General features: G+C 40.4%; 1 protein-coding gene across 1 annotated transcript; it reads left to right on the forward strand.

Annotated features, from left to right (window-relative positions):
- Positions 1 to 1,687: 1,687 nt before the first annotated feature.
- grhl2b (grainyhead-like transcription factor 2b) lies at positions 1,688 to 24,948 on the forward strand. Its single transcript, XM_058618491.1, has 16 exons — positions 1,688 to 2,036; positions 4,742 to 4,931; positions 5,795 to 5,862; positions 7,081 to 7,447; positions 8,628 to 8,686; positions 8,807 to 8,960; positions 9,945 to 10,056; positions 14,312 to 14,406; positions 17,421 to 17,579; positions 18,353 to 18,410; positions 18,710 to 18,849; positions 19,669 to 19,706; positions 19,860 to 19,954; positions 22,768 to 22,853; positions 22,953 to 23,017; positions 23,960 to 24,948. The coding sequence occupies exons 1-16, from the start codon at positions 2,017 to 2,019 to the stop codon at positions 24,072 to 24,074; spliced, it is 1,821 nt and encodes a 606-aa protein (XP_058474474.1). The 5' UTR covers positions 1,688 to 2,016; the 3' UTR covers positions 24,075 to 24,948.
- The last annotated feature ends 2,820 nt before the right edge of the window (positions 24,949 to 27,768 follow it).

Raw genomic sequence — 27,768 nt, forward strand, 5'->3', positions numbered from 1 at the left:
ACAGTGTGCCCTTACAATTGTATGAGATACCCACACAATAGCTTCATTAAGGGGACAATGGCACATAGTCAGCTAATGACAGGACTCCTCCCTGTCTTCTGTCCCCTCTGTGATTACCTGAAACACACACACACACACACACACACACACAAAGGGGGGAGGCTAAATCAGTGTATTTGTGTGTGACTGTGAGGTCATCTCGTCTCATCATTGTGCCATCTGTCCATCCACCAAAAGCATTTAACGTTCACAGGTTTTTGCAAATTTTACTTCTTTTTTTTTAATAGTTTAGTGTAATTCATACTCACTGGATATAAAACATAGATGTAGTCCACTTCTGTTGGGGAAACCCTTGCCATTTGAACAGCAGTTTTGAAACTTGAAATTCACAGATGTTAGAGTGTCCAATTTACCTCATCCCCAAATCTGTATTTGTTTTTGGAGGAAACACGGAGAACCCGGAGAAAACCCACGCACACGGGGGGAAACGCCTCTACATGGGACAGAAAGTGACATCACGCTCTAGAAAACCTGATATGAGCATAAATGTGTGAAGTGGGAAAAAAACAGTGCCAATACTTCCCTTATCCATATGAAGTGTGTGTGTGTCTGCCTGTATTGCTAAATCATTGTCAATCATTGTGATGTTTACAACATGTACATATTTAGTCTATATTAAAATAACTCAAAACTGGTGTTTCACATTTTTCCAGCTTGAATATTATTTAAATTGTCTTTATCATTTCCAACATGGGTTTAAACTTCAAGTTAGTGAATATAGCTTTTAATATTCTTCTTCTTCTTCTTTCGGCTTCTCCCTTTAGGGGTCTTCATAGATAATGTTCTTGTTTAACAATAAAAATAAAAACTAGACACCAGAAACAAAGACTAGACTCTCACGAGAAAAGGCGAAAGTCATGTAGTTCACCCTGAGAAATGGTTCTTTCTGGTATTCAGATTACATCCATTTTTTTTTAATATTTCGGATGAGCCTTTCAGCTCTGTATCAGTATTAAAATATATATATAACATACAGTAAGGAGCTGCAATGAATCCCGGCTGACATGAGGTGAAACACTGGGAACATTAGAGCTGTTGATTTTAGATATTTTGACCCAGAGAAGTAACATATAATATCTTTAAACGTGTGTGGTTTCAGTAAGGCAAACACCTTCATAATATTATAGAGAGAAGAGAAACCCAACAATGAGCAAACACTAGACAGTGGAGAAAAAAAAACTCCCCCTGACGGAACCAGATGTGCAGCTATCTGCCAAGACAGGTTGGGGTGAAAGGAAAAATGGGGGACAGGAGAGGAAGGGAGGAGAGAAAGGACAAGATGGAGTTCTAAGTTTAGACAGGACAGTTCTGAATCAGTTATGACATGTTTATAGAACTACAGTGTCATTCATACACGCAGCTGCAGAGATTGTTGATCAAAAATTATTGCATCATAAGAGGGTCCATATATAGTGTAGGAGCGGCCCTGTGATGCTGTTGCTGCAGCGTTTTCCTGTTTTCTGAGTCACTGCTTGTCTGTGCCTTGTTCTCTCGCAGGTGAGGTGGGCCTCACGTATACCTGCCTCTCTGTGACTCGGCAGCCAATCAGAGCTCCCGCTCGCGCGGCGGCGGCCAATCAGCGCGAACCCCATCGTCAGCCCCACGCTCGCCTTCACTTTATTCTTCTTTTCCCAGTGAAAGAATTTCCGCGCAAAGTTGACGCGCTGCCATTAAAGCGAGCCAAGGCACATATAAGTAATGGCAGCATATGCTGATGTTTGTGTGAATATTGTTATTTTTTTTCTTTTTAATTGAACATAAAGGAGGAGAGGAGTGAGTGAGTGAGAGACTTTACCTGCCAGGTGTGGTGAAGAGAGAGGGAGAGAGGGAGAGACGAAGCGGGGCGAGAAAAGTCGACTTACCTGTAGACCAACTTCTGGCAACTCATTCACTCTGTTACCTGCTCCGACCTGAAAGTCCAGTTTCACAAGGAAAGGCTCGGAGAGGAAGCAGAATATGTCACAGGAGACAGACAAGTAAGTGATCGAGGCAGCGGAGAGAGGATCTTTGATCATTTCAACTTCACAGGAAACTACCCTCTTTTTTTTCTCCTTCTTCTACTTCTTCTTCTTCTTCCAACAACTCTTTTGTTTTTAGTCGTTAATCGACACACAGTCTGCCTTGAATGTGTCAGTGCGTCTGTTTAGTGTGAAAGGAGAGTTTGGGTGTTTTTGTGTGCGTGTGTGATGCTGCAGGATTCTTTAGATTCATGTCTCAGACTGGATCATTCCTGCAGGCCTGCTGCAGCACACACACACACACACACACACACAGATGACTTGGCGCCGTCGTTAGAGCTGAATTCGCCATTTTTGACTGATGGGACTGTGAAAACATGCAAGGTGCAAGGACTGCACTTTTTATGATTCATCCAGTTTGTGCAAATTGAAAGCGTCTGAGGCCTGACCTTTACATTGCATTGCACTGCACCTTTTTCATATTTTAGGCCTTCGGGATCTGATTTTATGGTTGTGTTGCGTAAGAACTGCGGTGGTTTGTAACACTATAGTGTTTCTATAGGCTTTATATACAATTACAGCATTACACTATGATGTAACATTGAATGTTACATCATAGTAACAGAGTTACAGCAACAGAGACTATCATTGCTTTCTTAAATGTCCAAACACTACATTTCATTTCTATTCTATAATATAATATGATTGTGGAATAGAATACAATCTGTATTCAGTTCCTTTCATTTTCAGTTTTTTTTTGATCATATTATAGATATAGTTACAGCAACTGAGACAAATGGAGCTTTATTATTATTTTCTCGATTAATCGAGTACTTAAGTTTGTAACAGTGTTTACCAAACCTGGAAATGAGGATGTCATATTTTATCAAAAAAAAAATCTCAAATAGTGTTTTGATTTAAAAAAACAAACAAAAAAACCCACTCAAACTGATTAATTGATTATCAAAATAGGTGACGATTAATTTAGTCATCGATTAATAATCGATTAATCGAATAATCGCCCCAGTCCTGGAGACAATCATTATCATTATCTTTAATGCCCACAAACTACATTTATTTTCTATTCTATGACAGAATATAATAGAATTCCACTTACAGATGAATTCAATTCATTTTAATAGTATTAAATATCAGAAATAGCAGTGGTGTCTTGACAGAGAGAATGAAAAGTAGTAAAATAGTTTTTAAGATATTTTTTTAATAATGGCAGATCAGTGCAAGGCAGTGATTCCTAACGTATATATACATATTTATCCACCCATACATGTATTGTTTTTATATATATATATATATATATATATATATATATATATATGGGACTGAGATAAGTCAAATAATTAAAAAATAAAAGCTAATTTCTCAGTGATTGTGCCGTGTTGCTGTTTTAATGCGTCCCGCATCAGCGCTGCTGTGGAAGCAGCAGGTGTCTGCACACAGTGGCACATCCAACAGCGTTAGGTTGTTGTTGTTGTTGTTGTTGTCGTTTTTTAAATACAAACACAATCACTTGAATGTATTCCATTGCCTGTGGCCCTTTAACACTTTACTGTACTTATTGTACACGGCAGCTGCTGTGTGGTCGGTCACATGATGTGAGAAGAAGTTTGATTCGCTGACCTTCGAGGTCAAAGCTGATGCCATGTTTGCATTTTATGCTTTGTGAGTAGTTGTGTCCCTGTTTCATGCATATGCCTGAAGTCTTTAAGAGTATCTGCATGTGCACAACTTAAGTCTGCGTAAAGACAGTCCTCAACCACATCACATCAGATTAAAAATAGACACATGACGTGATGATCTAAGGCAGACGTGGTGGGACGGAGTCTCCCTGCTGTTGCCTGTGCTTCCTCTTTTCTTGCCTTACATCTTTCGCTCAGGAGGTTTACACCACGATGACATCAGAGACTGGGGCGGCGTTTTATTTGTCTGGGAAACACTTTTGTGTCAAGACAGGAAAAGAAAGACATCGCTTGTTTTCCGTTTAAATTCACGGCTCGACAAAACCCCCAAGTTTCTACCTCCTTCTTTTTTGGTAAAGTAATCACGGTTCCTTTCTTTTCAGAGTGCGATCACAAGCCAAAGGGAAAATGAACTTGTAATGTGGCTGCGACATAATCACAGACGCCTTTTATGACTGTTTTCATAAAGGTGTGACAAGATGCCGATGTCATTTGTTCTACAACCTCCTCTAAGTCCTGGGTTGACACACTCAGAGCCTCCTGTGGTAAAAGCTGAGTTCAAATAGGTGTTGTGACAACACTGTGTGTTTAGCTGGTCTGTGATCTCGACTTAAGTGGGCCAACAACAATCCATTCACACACACACACACACACACAGGCATGAATGCTACAGCTGTATGTGCTGAAGATTTTTGGATAATTGATAAAGAAATGTTGATTTTGTAATATTCTGACAGAAGAATTTTGTATTTTTTAATCACCAGGAGGTGAAAAAAATTATTCAGGCACTGACATTTTACTTAATTTATTTGTTGGTTTAGTTAAACAGCGACAGACAGAGTCGGCCATGAGGCCTAAAAACTTAACATTTCTTAAGTAGGTGGAACAATGATGAAACAGAATATAAATCAGTGTTAATAGATTAACATAATGCATTAGAAAAATTGAAAACAGCAGCATAAGAGAAAAGACATGGATTAAAACCTGTGGATAAAGGAATAAAATCTATTTTTGTGTGTGTGTCAGTAAACGTCTGGTGGTGGTGGTCCCCAACGAGAGCTCCTTCCCCGCCGTGCGCCGGGCGTACACCAGCGAGGACGAGGCATGGAGGTCGTACCTGGAGAACCCACTGACTGCTGCCACCAAGGCCATGATGAGCATCAACGGGGACGAGGACAGCGCCAACGCTCTGGGCCTCCTCTACGACTACTACAAGGTTCACATCCGCCCGTCTCCTCCTCTTGTCATGGCGAGCACGACAGACTCACTTAGAGCTGAACAAGCTTTTGTGAGCGAGGAAGTGTGACAGTATAATATTATTCAGTGGATTACAACGTTGTACAAGATTAAGTGACACTTTTTCAGAGATTTACTTTGATGCACCACAGATTTGGATGCTAATGATAAAGGACTAATGCCTCTCTAGTTTTGATGAGCACTCAAAGTTGTTTTTCCCATTCACATGCTGCCGTGAGAAGATATTTGGTTAAATATGTTGCCCAGCAACACATGTACATATAGACTGTGCTGATCCAGTACCACTGCTATTAAAATCCTTACGCTTTGGGATGGGGGGGCTCTCTGTCTTAAGCTCCTCCCACCAAATGAGCATGGACAGATGGATCTGCCCAGACTGACATGCTTTTAATTTGTGTTTATTGTTCTACTCGCTTTTAGACTTTAGTTTTTAGATATAGAAAACGACACAGCAATTTTCCCACTGGAGGGACATGAACATGCATCAGATTAGTAGAACATCCATTTAGGGCTGCAACAAATTATTTGATTATTAATCGATTACTAAATTGATTGTCATCTATTTTGATACTCGATTAACCGGTTTGAGTGTTTTTTCAGCTTCTTTAATGTGAATGTTTTCTGGTTTCTTTGCTCCATGTAACAAAGGAATCATTGAAAATGATTCATTTTGGTTTGTGGACAAAGCTGCAAAACATTTGAGAAGGTCATCATTTCTAGGTCTGGGAAACAAAAAATAATCGACAGATTAATCGATGATGAGAATAATCCATTGCGTGACGTGTGCTGATGATGTTGATGTTGCCCCTTTTCACCTCTCAGGTGCCGAAAGAAAAGAGACTCCTGCCAGTTCCCAAAGTTGCTGAAATTACAGAGGAACAGGAGAAGAGGTCAGTGAAGGTCGCACATGCACACACACAGAGAACCACTGAGCAGCTCAATCCTAAATACCTGCAGAACATGTTTGACTTGTGGCAAGCATGATAAATTACAATTTAACATGAATGATGTTCAGTTTTTCCTAATAACACGACAGTTTACACGACAAAGAAGCGTGTGCTGAGGATAACAGGGAGAGAGAATGCATGTGGGTGATATTCCTGTTTTTCCTGAATCACTCACACGTAATGAAAGAAGCTCAGGCCGGACTGATGCCGCTAAAAATCTCTCCAGATATGAACAAATATTTCATGATATTAATCTCTCTCTTTCTCTCTGCTGGTTAATAAAAAAATGTAACTGATCTGTAGTTTGTGAAACACTACTACATTTCCTTGTTCTGCTGAAATAGTTGTCCATTTATTTAACACTGGTGTAGAATTACAGACATGATTTCACTGGAAAGCAACACAATATTAAAGAGGGCTGATGATATTTTATATACTGTGTATTGTTAACAAACACCCCAAAAAGACTCAAACTGAACACAAACATAAAACGTACGAGCTGTGGTGCTTTCATTTTAACATGATTAAAGTAGGACTAAATAAGTGGTTATTTTAGAGGATTAAAAGGGATTAAAACTAGGTTAAAATTTCAGATTCCTTTCCAATGGAATTCCCCACAAAAACAATCCCACAAAAAACTTTTTCAAGTTGTACCCCAAAAACTTGAACTACTAAAAAAATAATAAACAGTATATCATCTGAAACAAAATTAATTTTTAACATTGTTCAAAGTAATTAGGGTAAGTAATTAGGGCAAGTAATTAGGGCTAATTAGTGCATGTGTTGCTGAGTCTGAGCATTAATACATATTTGATATTCCTGCAAGGATGTTAAGACTGCTAATGCTAGTAATGCTTTTTTAAATGTGTCTTTTAACTGTATTTTATGGAGCCCCTTAACGCAGGGATCTAGGGCTGAACACCTCTTAATCTCTGCAGATTCATTTTATTTATTTGCGTGGAGAAGGGACAAAAATGTCTCTTTCCATATTAAAGGTTGCAGACGCCTGCCCTAACGGATCAAGGGCAAAAAAACATGCTGCTCACCAGAAAGTTTCATGAGCTCACGCTAGATTTTCTTGTACTCCTTGAGAAACTTCAACACAACTTCAACACACGTTGATAAAAAATACAAGTTTTAATCGGTTCCTTTTTTGTTCAGGACAACATTGCAGAGCAACCCCACCAGCCAAGGTGAGGCGGTGGAGACGGTGGACAATCGAGTTCAGGTGCTCAAATCTGTCCCCGTCAACTTGTCCCTGAACACCGAGCACCAGGAGGCCAAACGGGAGCAGTTCAGCGGCTCGACGGGGACGGGCGCCGTGTCCGGGGCCGTGGTGAAGGCCGAGGCGTACACGCCCGTCTTCACGACGGTGCCCACCGTTCACTACAGGCCGGAGGGAGAAGAGCAGTCCAGGGTGATCTACGAACAGGGTCCGTATGAGGTGACCACCGTCAGTCACAGCTCGTATGTGAAAGAAGACCAGCAGAGTCCACCTGACAGTCCGTATGAAGAGGAGAGAGACGGGGTGAGAGAGGAAGACACTCTGTTATTAACCTAAAGGAAACATACACTCAAAATAGTGACTCAACCATTCAAACCATTGTAAAATGAGTTCACGTGATGTTGTTTAAGCTTATCAGCTGCACACGAGTCTCTCTCTTATTATCAGTATTTATCAGTATTTGCCGACATTCCTGCACTGCACTCAGTGATGCACCATGACTGAGGGGGAAGCAGGGGAGGTGGAAGAAGCGCACAGTGCTAATAAAGCGAGACAACTTCATGTCTGAAAGCACCAAGAAGCACTCAGTGAAAATAAACAGTAGGATTTCACATTCAAATCTGAATCACATTCATGAGTTTGGCTTCTCGATAATGTGATTGTCTGATATTGAAAACAACAGCAAGCAAACACTCCCTGTTGCTGTTTCCTTCACCACGCAGCTCCAATGAATGGCGCTTTTCCACTAGCGCGTTGGTTATTTTGCTTTTCCATTAACGATAGTACCTGGTACTTTTTTTTTTACTACCTCCTCGGACGAGATTCCACGTGAGCTGAGCTGACACGATGCGTGACGTCGTCAGACTGCCGGCCACTGAGTGACGTCACAGGAAGAGACACAAGAATCAAAGCGGCGAACTGTAGATCTGTTAAAGAAGACTTTTAATGAACTGATTCTAATGATTCAGTACAAAACAGCAGCTTTACAAGACACTAGTTTGTGTGTGTGAGGCAGTGCTATGTAGTGGAAAAGCATTTTGGTAAATTTAGGTGTTCTAAAGAACATGTTTTGATTCCATTCTGGGTGATTTACGCTAAGACTCGAGGAAGAAATGATTATATTTTGCTGGTGATCTGGATAATAATACTGAGCGGCCTTGGCAGAGGTTTTCACTGTCTGACTGCTTGTCTCTACTTTTATTATCCTTCTTGTATCAACCTCTCCAAACCACATCTGAATATACAGTATATGGTCATGGTAAAAACACAACTCATACAGGAGAATATGCTGGGTGGAGCCGCCACGCTACGTTTAAATATGATTCACCGAGTCCAAAGGTTCATTGTTGAGCTTGTCACGTCAAGAACTCCCAACACTGTTGTTCTGACCCTTAATTTATGGGAATCTAAATGCTGAGCATACAGTGTGTTTTTGTTCTCATTCCCAGTGTTGTGTAACACTGCTGTTTTGCATTCTCTACAGAAGTACCACACTCCTGCCTCTCTGACTGCAGATGACTTCTTATTTCATCAGGAGAGAGTGTAAGTCGCTGACGGTACAATGACTCGGCGCAAATACAGTGAATGTAAACATTTGCCAAATTAACGTCACCCCTGTGTGTGTGTGTGTGTGTGTGTGTGTGTGTGTGTGTGTGTACACAGTGACTTCCGTTACACGCTGGACGCCACTCGTTCACTGCGTCAGAAACAGGGCGAGGGACCAATGACGTACCTGAACAAAGGCCAGTTCTACGCCGTGACGCTCAACGAGCTCAGCACCAACAACCGCCTCCGTCACCCTATCAGCAAAGTGCGGGTGAGTCGGCCATTTCTGTCTCCCCAGTTTTGTTATTTCACTACTTTTCCATGACTGCAGTCACTCACAAGTGCTGAGGACTATGTTCGACACTACAACAACTAACCGGACCTGTAGAACGCGCGTTTATTTAGTAAAACCAAGAGGCAACTGGTCGAGGCGTCACTCATAAAATTCTGAATTTACGATGTGACTGGCACCAGGACCAGGTTGCGGTCTTGCAACTGGAAATTCCTACATTTGTGTCTGTCCACTCCTTATTTTACAATCTTTTTTCCTCAAAATGGGAACATAATTTATAAACTTGACGTCATGTTTTATTGAAGCAGACCCAAAACTAGTGATTGAGACCATTAACTCTTCATGAAATTGTGGCCTGATGTTGTAAATGAAGTGAGAAGTGGGTTCATTTCCTCATAGACTTCAAACTGAGTTCATGTTACGCCCCCTGGTGGTTATTCGGTATATTCTTACTTCCTGGTGAGCTTCAGCCAGCAAACCAGATGATTATGTCCACAAAACCATGGATTTGATGAGTGTGAAAGGTTGTTTTTGATGATAATTCTAGAGCAGACATGCACTAAAGTTTGGAAAAATCCCTGTATGTAAGCGTACAAATGTTCTTGTCACCATGAACATTTTTTGTAACCTTCCAGATTCTTTTAAGCAAACATAAAAAAAAAAAAAAGCTCCACATAGCAAATGTCTGTCCTCCTGAATGCTCATGTCAGGCGTCACCTCCTGATCTAGGTGATGTGCACATTCTCTTGCGGTTGTGAACACATCAAACTTAGAGAATGTCTCTCTGCATTCATCATTAAACTCTGGAGAATGACTGAACCCAGTTCCCAGAGTTCAACGACACATTACAAATAGTGGAAAAAATGGGCACAATATAGACAAGAAGTTTTAAACGGGATTTGTCTTAGTCCCGTATACCAGCTGCAGCATTCCTCTTGAACGTGTCCTATCCGCTGTTTTCAGAGTGTGATAATGGTGGTGTTCAGCGAGGACAAGAACCGGGACGAGCAGCTTAAATACTGGAAGTACTGGCACTCGCGGCAGCACACAGCCAAACAGAGAGTCCTGGACATCGGTAAGACCTCCCCGCCGCCTCGCTCCCCCCTCCCTCCAAAGTGTCCACGTTTACATGCTTACACACAACAGTTAAGTCAGAAACAGTCGAAAATGAATGAATGAAAACGCATACACAGTAAGAAGCTGGTGACAGATTGATGCTGGTGTGAATGCCGGAATGTCCTCAGCTAATAAACAAGGCATGACCAAAGTGAGTGCAAACAAGCCCCCACCCAGCTGTCTGCCTCGGGCTGCTCAGTCACCCACCATCGTCCTCACACACACACACACACACACACACACCTTAATCTTTAAAAGTCAAGATGTTGCTGCAACACACAGCATAAGTCCTGTAATCTCCTCTACAATGCTTGAATCACTGAGTAAAACACTTATTTGTGAGAACACTCCACTCCAACAGGGTGTGTGTGTGCATGTGTGTGTGTGTGCATGTGTGTGTGTGTGTGTGTGTGTGGATCTGCTGCCGCTTCACAATCATATCACAACACATTTGACCTTTATGTCGCTCTGTGTTTTTTTCGGTTGACGGATTTGAATGCGAACCAATCTTTTCTACAGCTTGTGTGTGTGTGTGTGTGTGAGAAGCTGGTCGGCAGTTTGCATCTGACAAGCTGGGGCCTGTTTACAGGCAGAGATTCAGAGGTATGTGAGAGTCATGGGGTGGATGGAAGACACACAGACACACAGACACACACATACACTCATACGCTTGCACACAGCTTGTTGGGACAGGGAGAGGAATGCTGGCCCCTGTGTTTCCTTGGCTCACCCTGGTCTGTTGAAATGGATTCTTGCCCAGTTTAGATCTGGATTTTCATGGTCTATATTAAGTGAACCCGGACAAGTCGTCACCCGGCAGTTCACACACATCTTTACGTGTTGTCAGTGAGGTCATCGAAAGATTCATCTAAGGCGGAAATAGACAACTCTGTGTTTTAAACGTGTCATTATGATGTCATTAGTATTTATATTGATTCCCTATGAGCTTTGCTTGTACTATGATTTACTTTTAGTGACAAATGTGCGTATTTTGGGTTAAAAAAATATGACAACACAAACTCACAGCACTAAGGAACTGCATTATTTCCATACTAAAAATGATGAAGTTATTGCTAGTAAATTTATGACAGGAAAAGCACCAGTGTCTTTAGCAGGTTTGGTCTTTTCTTTTTTAAATTTTACTCAACAAATATTAAATCTGCTGTTTCTTTTAAACCTGCTGTATGCATGTGGACATATTTGTACATGTCCTGGCTCCTAAATGTTCTTTTTTTGTTATCTCTTAAAGGAGTATTTTGAGATTTGTTTTTTAAATGGCATCAATGTGTCTCATGAAGACAGTCTGCTTAGCTTAGCATGAAAAAACAAGGATGCTGAACAATCAAGAACAAGAACCAGTTTGACATGTAACCCAGTCCCACATAAGACCACAAACTGCAGTTCACTATCTGTCAGTAAATACCGCAGTCATAGCAACATGCTATGTAACTGCAAACTATGACAGCATCAGTTTTATTTAAAAGATATAACCCAGCTCTCAAAATCCTGCACAAAGTGTGTTGTCTTGTTCACCTCAGTCAGTTTTCACATCCAGCTTGTTTAGCATTCATGTGTTCATTTAATTAATAGTAATCAGTACATTTAAAACAATATAAGATTATGTGAATTTAGAGCAAAACAGTCGGAGGTGGAAAGAGAATCAATGAATTCCAGAGTAACTGGAGGCTCTGGCCTTCAGAGTGGTCAGACCTACGAGGGGGAACAGTGAGATGAGTGGACGATGATGTCCTTAAAGTATGGATGTGTGTGGTAATATGAGATCAGAACAGGATATAATTGACCTTAAAAGTAAAAAGAATTTTGTGATTAATGCAAAATGTGATTGGTAACTAATGGAGCTGCTGCATGAGTGATGGAGTGATGAGTGATGAAAAGAGGCTGTTCTACTGATGATAGGTGCAGTGTTTTTATTAAACCTTTATTTGCTTTATTCAAGTCTCACTAAAATTGAGTGAGATCTAGCAATATCATATACGTGAATATAGGTCAACCAAGTTAACGACAAATATCAGAAAACACGACTCTAGGGATCTGACTTTTTGCGGAAATCCGATATATCGGGATATAACGGGAGCGCGTGGGCCGATAATCAACAATAAATAAATAAACATAATTAGTTATAGCTGTAGAGGGCGCTAGCATAGCAGTGAAGGAGGTAGCAGCTTATTCAGGCTACTGTTTTAATCATTAGTAATATCGGCGTGTTTACCAATGTCCCATAATACACTTTAAAGCCAATATCTGCCGATACCGATATCGTATTGATAATATTGTGCAAACCTAAAGAGATAGTATAGATGAGTCTCGTCAGGACTAGATTTATATCACGATATTCACTTGTGATATCGCAATAATTATATTTGTGGTGATTTTTCCACAGAATTTCAAAATAAAAGTGTTTTTTCCAATACGGAACGACATACACTATACAGCTCACAATTGAAAAACACATGTGTATGATGCAAAATGAATCTATAAGTCACAAAAACTAATAAGTAACTTGATATTAAGGGGCCTTAACTTTGGGACCTCTGGTATAGATAAAGAACAATGCACAAGGCAGCAATAATCAGGCAAATCAATCACTTAAAGTCACTAAAGGAAATACTTTAAAGCCTTTTCCTGTGCGGTGACAAAGTCAGAAAATATATTCTTTATCACTTTACATGGACTTTAAGGTTACAGTGACTATGTTCTCTGTTTAAAATATTGTAAAGGGCCGAGATTTGGGCTGAAGAACAGGAATTATTGTAGGGTAATCATGAATTTCCAGTCTCTGTTTTGAAGAGTGATATTCAAACTAAAGCCGATTGTGACGCTTGAGATTTCGAGTGACGTGGAAGGAAGAAAATGTCTGAGGAAACTTGTGAACAGAGGGTTGGGGTTAATTCATGTCGGGGGGTTGGGGTCAGATGACAGACCCTCCACTCTGCCTGTAGCTGGACGCGGCCTGTAACCTGAACCAGAGAGCTGATTTGAATAGCGGTGGAGGGTTTATCAGACGGGGGTTTGAGGGGGGAGGGGACACCTGAATGGATGCGATTTGAATGGGGGTTATTTAGCATTATGTTGCTGCCTGTCCTTCTGCTCCGTGCACCTGCTGAACAACCAGGACGTGATGGAGCAGGTCACGGACACAGTGGACACAGACACTGGGCGGCTGTCGTGGTGTTTAGTAGCAGTTAAATCCTCTATCCTCTCTCTTCCTCCTCCTCCTCCTCCTCCTCTTCTTCTTCTTCCTCCTCCTCCCTCCGTCTCAGAGATGTTCAGTTTGGATCATATCTGTATCTCATCCTGTCAGTATAAGAACAATTCCAGGACGTGATTTCTTGAATCACTTCACTCTTATTGACAGTAATGGGTGGACACATGAGCTTAAGACATACATTAATACAAGTGTTCATAAAAGAGCATGTTCCCCTACTGTATGGATTAGGAAATTATAACCAAGTAGGATTTAAAATATGCATTTGCTGTGGCTCTTATTTTTTAAAATGACTTAAAAACTTTAGCCTCTTTGGTTTTTATTTGGAGACCACTGATTTCTTATTATTTTAAAAACATTTTTTAATTTAATTAAAGGTGGCCTGTAATCTAAAGGCTGCCAGTCCGAGTCCCCCCCAGGTCAAGGGTTGGGGTTCCCCTGAGCAAGCTACCCAATCCCCATTGCTCATTGGTAATTGGACACTCTAAATCAGGGGTCTCAAACTCAGAGACATCACAGTCGCTGGAATTCTTTTCATTCAGTAAAGAAATCACACACACATACACACACACACACACAGCATTCCAGTGAACTACTCATTTTTAAAGGCTCCACTAGTTTCGCGCAGGTCAACAAAGACCCAGCCAGGTCTCTGTGTCGCTCTCTCTCTGTGTCTGAGTGTCTCTCTAACAACCTGCTGAGGCAAATAACCTCCCGTCTTTACTGCTGCTGCCTTTGAAGCCCGAGAGTGTGTTTGCTCAAGCAGATAAGGTTTTATCTTATAAAATTGAAGCGTGCCATTCGATTGCTTATCCAAACAAACAATAGCTACCTGCTTGTGTCATTTAATCACCAATCCTTCTCCTTTAGACACTGTGTTTTTGTTTTTTTTTGTGCACATATATTTGTAGAAAAAGTTTGAGAATCTTTTTTTTGTGCAAACATTAATCACAGACACACAACACCGTGTCCCCGTTTGTCCTCACAGCCGATTACAAGGAGAGCTTCAACACCATCGGGAACATCGAGGAAATCGCCTACAACGCCATCTCCTTCACCTGGGACGTCAACGAAGAGGCAAAGGTGCGTCACTCAAATATGACGCTCGTCAGTGGTTGACACTGGAGGTGTGTTGTTGTGGATGTTTGTGGAAAAAGCCGTGGGACTGGTTTTTTTTTTTGTGCTGATTCAGTTCTTGGCAAACAAACGCACTCACACACACACTCAGACACAAATGAAGCGTCCTTTGACTGTGATGTCAGCTACAGACACTGCACATGACATACACCTATCACACGCTCTCTTTACGCTCAAATTAGCAGGTATTTTACGTCACTAATGAGTAAGTACATTTTATTTATATAGCACTTTTCGCAGATACAACATTGCGATAAAAATATAATAATATAATAATACGAACAACCAAAGTACAGAACACACAAAGTTGAATGCTCACAACGACATGAACAGTGAATAATTTTTCATCAATGAATCATTTTTGAGTGTTTTTCAGTAATTGTACAAGTTTTAAGCTTCTTAAATATGAATATTATCAGGTTTCTTTGCTCCATTTAACAAAGAAATCATTAAAACTGAATCATTTTGGTTTGTGGACAACACAAGACATTCAAGAGAATCATCATTTCCAGGTTTGTTATACACCAATCGACGATTTTCAACATTTTATGGACCAAACAAGTACAAGATTAATCATAGAAACTGATAATAACTGGTAGTTGCAGCCGTAGATCAGAGACAGCAGCGCTGATAAAAACCTCATGTGACCTGGGAGTGAATTCCAATTAAACACATCCCCACTGGTGAGAAACCTGTTTTAACGCAGGATTAAACAGGTTTTGTTTGACCAGTCTGAATGTGTTTAATGGCGTATTTGACACAAATCTCATGTTGCCGACGGTCTAACTTGTGGGCGGCAGCAGCAGCAGTTTGTGTACTTTTGCCCTGTTTGTCTTCTTTGTCTTTACGTCGCCCACTCCTTTGTGGCCGCTCCTTAAAAGGAACCTTGTCACTGTTTGAACTCCATAGGCCCCAGAGGGCCGACACACACCGATCCCTGTCCCCACCCTCTGTTGTTTGTTTTGCCCTCATTTCTGTGTGAATGCGAGTGACTCTCTGTGTGTGTGTGTGTGTGTGTGTGTGTCTCTTTCATTCTAATAGCAGCCCGGGGACAAAGACATTGCTGGAGGCCGTCCAAACACACTTCTCTCTCGGCCAATATTGACTCGCTCTCTCCGTTTCTTTCCTTCTTTCTTCTCTCTCTCCATCCCCCTCTTTTGTTTTAATGTGTGTGTGACGATGAAGCTTGAATGTACCTGTTGCAGAGCGGGAACAGGTGCGACGACCAGGTCGTTCCGTGCTCACGCCGAGCCTATTGTGCCACTCGAATAGACGTGAACGTAACTTGATTTTCATTAAAGGCACAGACTCAGAACAAAGAGCACGGCTCAATTACTATATACTATATATACACATATATATATATATGTGTGTATATATATATATATATATATAAAATATGTATATATAGGTATATGTGTGTATATATATATAGTGACATACATTATTTTAATGTCAATATAACATATATATTACATATATTATTGTCTCCATGTTGTTTTCTGTCGCTAAAAATCACTTTGAAGCAAAACTGACGTTATTATATCACAATAGTACAGATATTGTTAACTGATATGAACATTTTGTCATGATAAAGTGTTTGGCTCCAATAAAGAGAAACAGTTCAGGCTTGTTTGGAGGTTAGAGGTTGACGTTTTGTCTATTTAACAAGTGTGACACGTTTTGACTCGTCCCATATTATCACAACCCATCATTTAAAAAAAACCAAAACACTCACAATAAGTCGTCTGTGGTGAATTTACAGTTGGGAAAATCGTTAATATTTAGACTTAGACTTCCTTTTATTGTCATTGCACAGAAAACACAGCAGTGAAAACTTGCAACGAAATTTCGTTGTTAGGCAAGTGGATAAAAACCAACACAGCATTGAATTTTGAGGTAGATTATTGTGTACTATGACTAATAAAAGTGTTCATGTATATAAATATATATAAAAAAAAAACAGGAAAAGAATCTGTAAGCAAACGATATGCTGTGTAGCTCACCGACGTACAGTCACGGCTGTCAGTCACACTGGTGTCCACTCATATGTGCCGTGATTTAGTCTCTAGTTTCCTCTAAATGTGAATATCACTTACAAAAGTAACATCATGTTCTGTTATAGATGATGTATCTGTACTTTACTTTGTTTTTTATATTTCTAGCAACTTTTACTTTTACTCCACAACATTTCCTCTAACTATCTTTGTTACTTGTTATTACCAAATAAAATGAGAAGAAGAAGACTTGGTATTATGGTCTGTATTTATATAGAGCTTTTCTAGTGTTTGACGATCTTTGATACCCATTCACACACTGCAACATGGGGTTAAGTGTAGACGAGCAGAGCCAGGAATTGAACCCACAACTGTCCACTTGAGAGACAACTCGCCCTACCACTGAGCCACCATGGCTCAATCCTAACTCCACACTTTTTTTAATACTTTTACCTCTAAAACGTAACTACATTTTACATCAGAAAGTGACTTTTGATACTTAAGTCCAGTAAATGTCATTCACTTTAAGACTTTTACTTAAATAATATTATAAAAAAAAAGTGACTTCAACTTCTACCAAAGTCATTTTCTGGTCACATACTCACTATCTTTTGCTCAAATATCACCTTTAAGTTACTTTATACAAGACTGATTATATATGAAATGACAAGTAGAAGCTGATTTTTCCATAAACTTCCATCGAAACAGAGTTATTTTTTGTAACCAGTAGAGGCGCCCCCTGCTGGCTGTTCAATATATCGCTATTTCCTGGTTTGCTTCAGGGCAAAACAAGAAGACTATTAAATGTTATCTGTGTTTTTCCACTTTAAAATGTCCACCAAAGAATATTATGTTTTTGTAACATTGCAAACACATTTTTGTGATTGTATTTTTTTTGTGTGCGGGTTATTTTGTGAAAAAGGTTTAACCCTGTTCTCCGCTTCTGTGTGTGTTGACGGGCAGATTTTCATCACAGTCAACTGTCTGAGCACAGACTTCTCGTCGCAGAAAGGCGTGAAGGGTCTTCCTCTGATGATCCAGATCGACACGTACAGCTACAACAACCGCAGCAACAAACCGCTGCACAGAGCGTATTCACAGATCAAGGTCTTCTGTGACAAGGTGAGGAAAACACGCCCACTGCATCACCTGTGACAAAAGTGTTTGTGTAAAAATGTTTGTGTAACTTCATAGTAGCAAAATGAAGTGTAACTTTGTGTCATTTTAAAGCAGATTCAAATGTGTCGTCTAAAAGGAAGAATATGTGATTATAGTTTCATCATTTTTTCCCCTCATGATGGTGTTCATTTAAAATGTTTTATTTAAAAATTGAGGCCAAAATCATTCAGTATAGTAACACACATGACCAATTCTTCACAATCATGATGTAATCTAATAAATCTAATAATATATTACATTTCCAGTTGCAGATTGCGTGTCCTTTGACAGACTTCATAGATCTCTTTTCAGCTCTAGCTGTGACTCATGTATCCTCTAACAAAATGCATATTATTTTTAGATTATACACTTTCAGTCGTTTACTGAATCTTTAAAAGGTAAACATGTGTTGGTAAATGTTTTAATCCTAAAGTATTTACATATATATATATATATATATATATATATGTATATAATCAACTAACAGCATAATCCATATGATACAGAAATGGATTAAGAAAGTCTTTGACATAAATGACAGTAAGTGCAAATGTTTGAATTATAAACGTGTGTTCAACATTGACACCAGTGCGCCCTCTAGTGGTGTCTTCTGCACAGTGAGCCGACAGCTCTCACACCTGTAAATAACCAGAGTGCAGGTCACTGATTGTGTGTTTGAACAAGATCTCAGATCTTTTTCTTATTCACATGTTGTGTTGTTGTTTTTGTTGCTGCAGGGAGCAGAGAGGAAAATCAGGGACGAGGAGAGAAAACTGTTCCGCAAGAAGTCAAAAGGTTTGAGCTGCAGGACAATTTTGTGTCGTATTAAAAACATATTTAGAAATAAAGCTTTCTTGTTTACATTGACATGAATTTAGGAATCTATTAATCAAATAATACACTAACATCACCTTCCTTCTCCATTCTGATGCTCAGAGTTGCTGCCATGTATTTAGCTGACTAGATATTTGAGTTGAACAGGTGTACCTAATAAAGTGGCCAGTGAGTGTCTATCACTCCTCTCTAAATAATTGAAAAATCATATGATTTTTTTTCCCCCATCTTTCTGCCTGTTCTTCTTCACTGGTCTCCAGGGAAGGACGGAGGTGTAGGTGTGATAACTGCTCCCAAAAAGGCCGACTCCACTAATTTCAAGACCTTGACGGACCTGGAGGCTCAGCCCGTCCTCTTCATCCCTGATGTTCACTTCGGTAACCTGCAGAGGGCCGGACAGGTGCGTCTCACACACACACATCATGTCTGAACTGGTGCAGCCCCTCTAATCAGAATATTATATTAAATATACAGTGTTTAACAAATGTATTAGACCACCATCCAAAGCCACAGCTGCTCTAAATGAACAGCATTGGTAATTATCAAAGTATTTTTACACCAGTATGTAGAAACTCTTTAACCAAAATTATATTCTTAATTCTAAAATATAATTATTAAAATAGTAAAAAGTGCACTTTTTTTTTTTACAAAGAAACTGAGAAAATAGTAAAGTACATTATTATTTCTTGATTAATATGTCAAATTATAGTGATTTACTTGCAGAAAAAGGAGTTTTAGTGGTTGAATTCACGCTTTATTTATTTAGGACTTCCCAGAGAAGCCCATTGAACTCAAATTTGGGTATAACAAGGTGAATTCAGTTTGTTATTTGCCAAATAAATAAAATAACATTTTTAGTTTTAAACAGGTTTTTGAAAGATTTCTAAAATGTTCTATTTCAATACAGTTGTCAGCATTTTTATTATTTACTTGATTTTGGATTCATTTAGCGTCATAAACATGTTTTTATTGTGAATTACAGCACACACCGAGCATTTTTACTTTGAAAGTCTGTGAAATATCATTATAAATATCTTTTTTGTGGTATTATGATGGAATATTGTTATAATGTTAAGCTTATATTGCTCCTTAACCCCTTAATGAACTCAATTTTGAGTTTGACACTCCTGATCTCTTCAGTTTTTTCAAAAAAAAGTTGGTACAAATTGTTTCATTTCTGCATTAAACCAAGTACTCTTATGTTCCTGTTCATTTCCAGGTGTTTACCTTCAACACAGAGGAAATAGAGAGAGAAGGGTGAGTGTGAGCATCGGCAGGAACAGGAAAATCATTTCCATTTACATCAGGGTCTCACAAACAAGTATGCAAATGAGCAGCAAGTACAGATGCCGCGCTCTTTACCACACATGCAAAGAGAATGCATATGATGTCGACGTGTTTGTTTTTCAGAGGCGGCGTGCTGGTGAAGAGGATGTTCAGGCCGTCGGATGAAGACCTGTGTCCGTCACCTCACAAACAGATCAAAGAGGAGACGCACAAGAGAGGTACAAGATGGCCGGCTACTTGCTTTCTTTTTCATCTTCATCAGTCAGTTTAGAGAACTGACTGATGACTGATGAAGAAGAGCCGACATACAGCTGCCTCAAACTGTTTTAGACGCAGGGGCCAACAACAGACATTTACGATGATTTGAAATCAGTGAAACTGTCATTTAAAGCAGCCAAAAGGGTAAAAAAAACAACACATTCTGCTTAGAACTTCTCCCATGTGACCATCAGCTGCTTCTCTCTCTTATACGGCCATAAAAATTAAGACTAGAGCAGTTATTTGACTTAATATCAAATTATATTTGACACATAACTCATGCAGTCATGACATAAATTCATCTTTTATTATACAAGTACAAGTTCTGGAGCCTCTGACTGACTCATCACACTGTGATATTTTAACAAACATTAGGACCCAAATGCAGGTGCAGAAAAGTGCTTTAAAACAGGAGTGACTGAAAGGAAAACAGAGCAAAACAAAGCGAAACACAACCCCAAACAGACCAAGAGACACTGAGGAGCACAGAGACTAAATAGACTGGAGAGGCAGAGCTAATCACACACAGCAGGTGAAACTAATCACACACACACAGGTGAGTCTCGTTAGCACGGGAAGACAGGACCGTGCACACACAAGGAAAAACTACTAAATAAACAAAGGACTAAAAATCCCAGGGTAAAGAATAAAGAAAAACTATGACAATTCCAAATAGAAAACTGGTTTGTGGTTGATTAATAACACGTTTAACCAGTCTGGATTACATCCCAAAATGCAGATCAACGGCAGAAAAACATTTTAAGACTCAATTCAACAGTCAGTTTTTTTTCAAAATAGCTAACAAAGTGAGTTATTTTTAATGAAGTTGTCATATTGTAATTATAATGTCCTCACAGTGAGGAACATTCAGGGATTAAAAACAGACACGCAGTTTGAAAATCTTACATTATAGCATCGGAAATTTGAATGTTAGGTTTTTACTCACTGCTTTATGCTCTGAGCGTTGTAAACGATCACGTTTAAAGACAGTTTAATGCAAACAGATTCTCCTCGTCACCGTACAAAAGTCTTAGGTTAGATTAGATTTGTTTTCAGGATACAAAGTGTGAACAATAACACCCCCCTGACTCCCTTGTTACTGTTACTGTGCTTGTCTGACTATTACTGTACGTGATGAAACACATCTGCTGTGAAAAAGGTTTATTAATGATGTGCTTGAGCGAGTTAAAGTCATTGACAGTTTAATATGTCAGACCAACTTTCAGTCACATTTTTCCACTTCAAATAAAAACAAACACAGAATTTGACTTAAAAAAAACAACAACAAAGTTTGGCTTCAGCTACTCACTAGGAGGATAGAGAGGTAGACAATGAATGAATGAATGAATGAATGAATAAAAACAACAAAGCTGCTGGTGGTGGTGTCCCAAGACTTCTGCATAACCCTGTAATTACTAATGGAGAGTAAAGTATTATGGGAAGATGGGAAAGCATGTCTTTTAAGCATGTCTAAAATATGGTTGGATGATGCACCAGAGCTATAGTTAGACAAACTCCTCCTCAAACGTGCACTTTATCATCTAACCATTGACCATTCACTCGTGGGTAAAACATACCTGCTGCCTTTCCCATTATACAGTTCTAGTTTGGCTCGACTCCTCCTCCTCCTCCTCAACATGGGCGAGGTCGTCATAGCACGGCGCCACGAAACTGCTGTGACAGTCAAAGCAGTTACATTACAATCAGTTCATTAAAGAGATGAGTTCAGTACTTCCTGCATGAGCGGAGCACAGACTGTCTGACAGTGACTGAAATACGTCGGAACGGGTTGTGATTCAGCTCACGATCTCCGGCTTTCTGCAGCGCTGTCTCTCACTACACCAGACTCCTCTGTTAAATACTGAGATTATAGACATTTCCTTTGCTAAATGTTGGAGGTTAACGCATGTTTTCAGGATTTTTTTGAGAAACTATAACTTAAACTGATCTACGGTCCGACATTGTTCTCTTTGGCTCACGCTCATTGGCTCAGCTCACTTGGAACCTCACCAGAGCAGCAATAGAGTCGACGAGCACTAGCCGTGCTAGAACTTTATGATGTGAAAAGTGGCATTTTTCTTAAAAATGCGTCTTCCCTGGATGCAGAAGCTCTGCCACTTTATATAAAAGACCTAAAGAAGAGCAGACTCCTGCTGTGAGGCTGCAGTACCACTGAGAGCGACAGAGGGAGACAGAGAGCGGGACCGTGCACGCTTGTGTCGTTAAACTGAAGGCTTGATACCTGAGCGTTAAATGTTTATACTCGGGAGAAAAACTAAACATGGAGGTTTAGCTGCTTTGGTCCTCACTAAAGTGTGTGTCTGTGTGTGTGTGTGTGTGCAGAGGGTTGTTACCCCGCTCCAACACACACATGATTCTAATAAATGGGTCGTTATCAGAGCTTGTTAACGAGCTGACCATTTGAACCAGGTGTGTTAGAGCAGGGAAACATCTAAAACATGGACCAGGACAGGGACCAGGATTGAGAAACCCTGCTTTAGTGTACATTAAGCTCAACTTTTTGTCCAGCACTTATTTATAATCTTTTTTTGTTGTTTTTTTTTAACCCAAATACATAAAAGGAAACATGTCATTTGTTATTATGTTGTAACAAGTTGACAAATCAAATATAATCTACATTTTACAATATAAAATAATGAAAACATAAAGCCAAAACCATACGACACTGTAATAATCTCTATATGCTCCACACACAGATGTACAAATAATATATAAAGAGAACTAATATAGAGGACTGATGCTTTCTCTGCAGTGCTGTTGTACGTAAGAAAGGAGTCGGACGAGGTGTTTGACGCTCTGATGCTGAAGTCTCCCACACTCAGAGGCCTGATCGACGCTGTGAGTCAACGTTTTTCTTTCCATGCACACGCGAGAGCGTTTGTTTGTTTTCAGAAGACAACACCGGACACTTACACAAATGTCTTCATTCACTCGCAGATATCAGAGAAGTACGGCGTGCCCATGGAGAGAATAACCAAAGTCTACAAGAAAAGTAAAAAAGGGTGAGTGGAAGACGTGAAACTGCTCTCAGACTGAAATCAGCAGACTGGTGCGAGATCGTGAGGACGATGATCTGAGGATGAGAGCGGGAGAATCTCTGGAGGAAGAGTGGAGACTCCACCCTCTCACCTGGTTCCCTCAGAGCTTCTCGTGCCGCTGTCATGAACTCATCTCACCTGGACAAAGCAGAGTAGCTACTTTTACTCTCACTGGACACTTTCAGGCAGAAACCTTTACAATTTTACAGCAGTGACTTCTTGAATGTATCAATAGTATTATCAGACACACAGGAAGCAGGAGAGGGTTTAGGGTGATGGAGTTGTGTTGCTAAGGCGAGTGAGTGTTGTGTTTATTGATGTCGACAAGGATCATTTTCTCTGTCCTTACAGGACAAACTCAGCTAAGAATTCAGATAAACTCTGATAGAAACTCAATAATAACAATAAAAGGTAACTTTGGTGCTTAATTAAGTTTCAGTATCAACGTATTAACAGCAAACTCCACGCAATGTGCAGAGCCAAATCTGTAGAGTTCAGATGTAAAAAAGGTGATAAATGCATGACAGTCGTGCAGATTGTGAGGCAGCATCAGTGTAGGAAGAAATAATGGAGGGAAGAGAGTCGTGAAGCCGGATACGACATACGGAGGTGGTTTCGCATGCGATTCAGACTGATCTGTTTCAGTCTGAGCGTCTCAGTCGCTCACGTAGTATTATAGTACTATAGAAATCCATGTGGAAGACTAGACTAGACAATGTCAATATAGGCGCACACGGATCAGATCTGAACATTTGCAATAGGCAATGTGAACAGTTGGTTCCAAAGACCAGATTCTGGATGTGGGCTGCAGGCTAAACACGACCTTAGAAGGACCGCCTCGGTGAGAGAGAGAGAGAGAGAGAGAGAGAGTGTAACCAACGCGAGGCTTCATTTGTGTTTTCTCAGGATCCTCGTGAACATGGACGACAACATCATCGAGCACTACTCCAACGAAGACACCTTCATCCTCAACATCGAGAGCCACACGGATGCCTACAAGGTCACGCTGACGGAGATCTGACGGCCGAAAGGACTGCAGGACGACAGAGACGCTGAGACTGTGACTGGACGGCTGAGATCTTCTCCCGAGGCTGCTACTGACTGTCTGATAAGCTGACTGACACTGGGAACAGTGGCCCACCTGCTCCCTCCCGCTCTAACTCAACACTGTTACACTATGAAGCAAGTCGTATTTTTCTGTGCAGGACAATGATATAAATAAATAAAAAAAAGAGGACATTATTCTGTAGAATTTATATGAACTGGTGATATTTACTTGCCCGTTCTCCTCCTCTGTGTTATAAGGTGAAATAATAGAGTACAGATCCATGTCCTCCACTTCTTTGGAATATTTTTATTGTATAAAAGAATTTGTATGTTTATTTTGGTTCTGTACAGTGTGTGTGTGTGTGTTTTTGTGTTTGTGTTTATTTGCCAAATAACACATCAGGAGTAGCCACGTTAAGGTAGAAAAGTGCCTGATGTGCTGTGTGTGTGTATAGTCACGGCTTGAGCTAGTTGGTCCTAAGTCATTAGCAGATTCTTTGCATGCCACACTTTGCTTTTGTTAAATGTGTTATTATTATTTATTATTATTAATGCATTTGGTGAAATATGTTGCATTTCAATTTCAATAGCAGGTTCCACAGGAATTTCAAACCCTTTGCATTTCAGTGACGTGTGTAAGAGGTTCATCTCTAATTTGCAGCCATGTTGTATTATTTACACGCTAACAAATAGCCAAACTTTTTATTTGTAGGGTTTTAATTAAATGACATTGTAACCAGTCAATAAAAAATGAACCGAGTTTGTAAATTCTGAGGGTCGATCAATGGCACTTGTGTACGTCCATGAGTTAAAAAAAAAGAAAAAGGAATAAAGATGTTTTTGGTAAAGCGAGGTGATAGATTGTATGTTTTAGAATAATATTACATTACATGTCATTTGGCAGACACTTTGGACCCCAGCAGTTGGAGGACAGGGTTCCGACACAGATCCTCTCCAGGTTACTCTGTACGTTTGGTTTTGAAGATAGGATGAGAGTAGGGTAAGTACAGAACCTGAGACACCTAGTTCCTGAAGGGAGGAAGTAAGGATCTGGTGGTTAACCGTGTCAAACGCTGCAGAAAGGCTTGAGAGGATGAGCACAGAGGAGAGAGAGAGGCAGCCCTGGCAGTGTGGAGTTGCTCAGTGACAGCAAGAAGTGCAGTTTCGATCGAGTGACCTACCTTAAAACCAGACTGATGAGGATCGAGAAGGTTGTTCCGGTGAAGGTAGGAAGAGAGTCGATTAAAGATAGCATGCTCCAGAGTTTTGGAAAGAAAAGGAAGAAGAGAGACAGGTCTGTAGTTACTTCAGACGGGTCAAGGGTGGGTTTTTTTAAGGAGGGGAGTCACTCTGGCCTGGATGGGTGATGAAAGGAAGAAGATCATAAGCAATTGACTGAAGAAGATGAGAAGGGATAGGGTGAAGGGGGCAGGAGGTGGGTCGGGCAGAGGTTATTAGAGAAAGAACTTGATCATGAGATAGAGGGGTGAAAGAGGATAGAGAAGGAGATTAACCTGTGGTTGGTAGAGTGGTGAGATCAGGAGGTGGGGTTGAGAGAGACGAGCCAATGTCATCTACTTGTTGACAGTAGTTGACAAAGTGGATTGGTAGAAGGGAGGAGGGGGAGTGGGGGGGGGGGGGTGTCAAGGAGTTTAATGAAGATCGAGAAATGTTTTTGGGGTTAGAGAAAGAGGATTGATTTTTACTCTGATAGAAAGATGGTTTGGCTGCAGAGCCACGGGGCTGGGGAAGACTTACAGAGGACAGAGGGAGTCAAGAGAGGGAGGACAGAGTAGGGAGGAAGGTGTCAGTGGCAGAGTTGGGATGCATGAGGGAGAAGGAGTCAGCTGAAGGAAGTGCTGATAGAACAGTTGAGGACAGAGAGGAGGGAGAGAGGGAGCCAATGTTTGCTCTGTAGCAAAGCCAGAGATGAACTCAGTCTTGTGGGTAACTGGCCCTTCCACAGGCCCCCTGCGACAAGGTGTTGGATGTGTGTGGAGCGGGTGGGATAGATAAGTGACGACAGATTACGGTGGTGCTGTGAGTGAGTGTGAGGTTTGTAATACCTACGAGAAGAAACATGAACAGGAATGAAAAAAGTGCTCATATGTGGAAGGTAGGAAACAGTTGCAGACAGGTACCTCATTAGCCTCCTTGTTAGACTCCTGTGTAGACTCTTCTGTCTTTGTCTTCCTGAGTCTTGACTCCTGTGTAGACTCTTCTGTCTTTGTCTTCCTGAGTCTTGACTCCTGTGTAGACTCTTTTGTCTTTGTCTTCCAGAGTCTTGACTCCTGTGTAGACTCTTCTGTCTTTGTCTTCCTGAGTCTTGACTCCTGTGTAGACTCTTCTGTCTTTGTCTTCCAGAGTCTTGACTCCTGTGTAGACTCTTTTGTCTTTGTCTTCCTGAGTCTTGACTCCTGTGTAGACTCTTTTGTCTTTGTCTTCCTGAGTCTTGACTCCTGTGTAGACTCTTTTGTCTTTGTCTTCCTGAGTCTTGACTCCTGTGTAGACTCTTCTGTCTTTGTCTTCCTGAGTCTTGACTCCTGTGTAGACTCTTTTGTCTTTGTCTTCTTGAGTCTTGACTCCTGTGTAGACTCTTTTGTCTTTGTCTTCAAGAGTCTTGACTCCTGTGTAGACTCTTTTGTCTTTGTCTTCTTGAGTCTTGACTCCTGTGTAGACTCTTTTGTCTTTGTCTTTCTGAGTCTTGACTCCTGTGTAGACTCTTTTGTCTTTGTCTTCCTGAGTCTTGACTCCTGTGTAGACTCTTTTGTCTTTGTCTTCCTGAGTCTTGACTCCTGTGTAGACTCTTTTGTCTTTGTCTTCCTGAGTCTTGACTCCTGTGTAGACTCTTTTGTCTTTGTCTTCCTGAGTCTTGACTCCTGTGTAGACTCTTTTGTCTTTGTCTTCCTGAGTCTTGACTCCTGTGTAGACTCTTCTGTCTTTGTCTTCCTGAGTCTTGACTCCTGTGTAGACTCTTTTGTCTTTGTCTTCAAGAGTCTTGACTCCTGTGTAGACTCTTTTGTCTTTGTCTTCCTGAGTCTTGACTCCTGTGTAGACTCTTTTGTCTTTGTCTTCCTGAGTCTTGACTCCTGTGTAGACTCTTTTGTCTTTGTCTTCCTGAGTCTTCGCCCGAAGAGTCTGCCGCTGAAGCTGCCGCTTCAAAATGAATGCTGCTTTTTAAAAGAACACCTGATTAGGAGCTGGTTGGTTACAGCTGTGTTGGCCACGCCCCTGTAGCCAATGAACATTCACACCTGGTGATGGAGTGGCTCAATAGAAACTAGGGTCAAAACAGCAACAATAACAACTTTCTCTTTGACTTAGCAGACAAAATATCAACAACAAACTTTAATTTTAACTAAAAAGACAAGTCAAAAGTCAAACAACCCAGCTAGATACAATAGCAATTAATGAAAAAGCAACCAAATTAGAAAGACCTACTGACTTTTCATTTCAGATTCTAAATAATTTATATTCTTATATTCATTCATTCATTCATTGTCTACAACTTTACCCTCCACATGAGGGTCAGTCATTCACTCTCACACTTACACCTACGGTCAACTTAGAGATCAGAATATTTAAAATATTAACAATGCTGCCATTATAAAGAGCTCAAGGATGAGCAGTGTTTCTTGGTTTGGTTTATACAGTATCTTACATTAAAT

Source organism: Solea solea, chromosome 20 (assembly GCF_958295425.1).
Source record: "Solea solea chromosome 20, fSolSol10.1, whole genome shotgun sequence".
Classification (NCBI taxonomy): Eukaryota; Metazoa; Chordata; class Actinopteri; order Pleuronectiformes; family Soleidae; genus Solea; species Solea solea.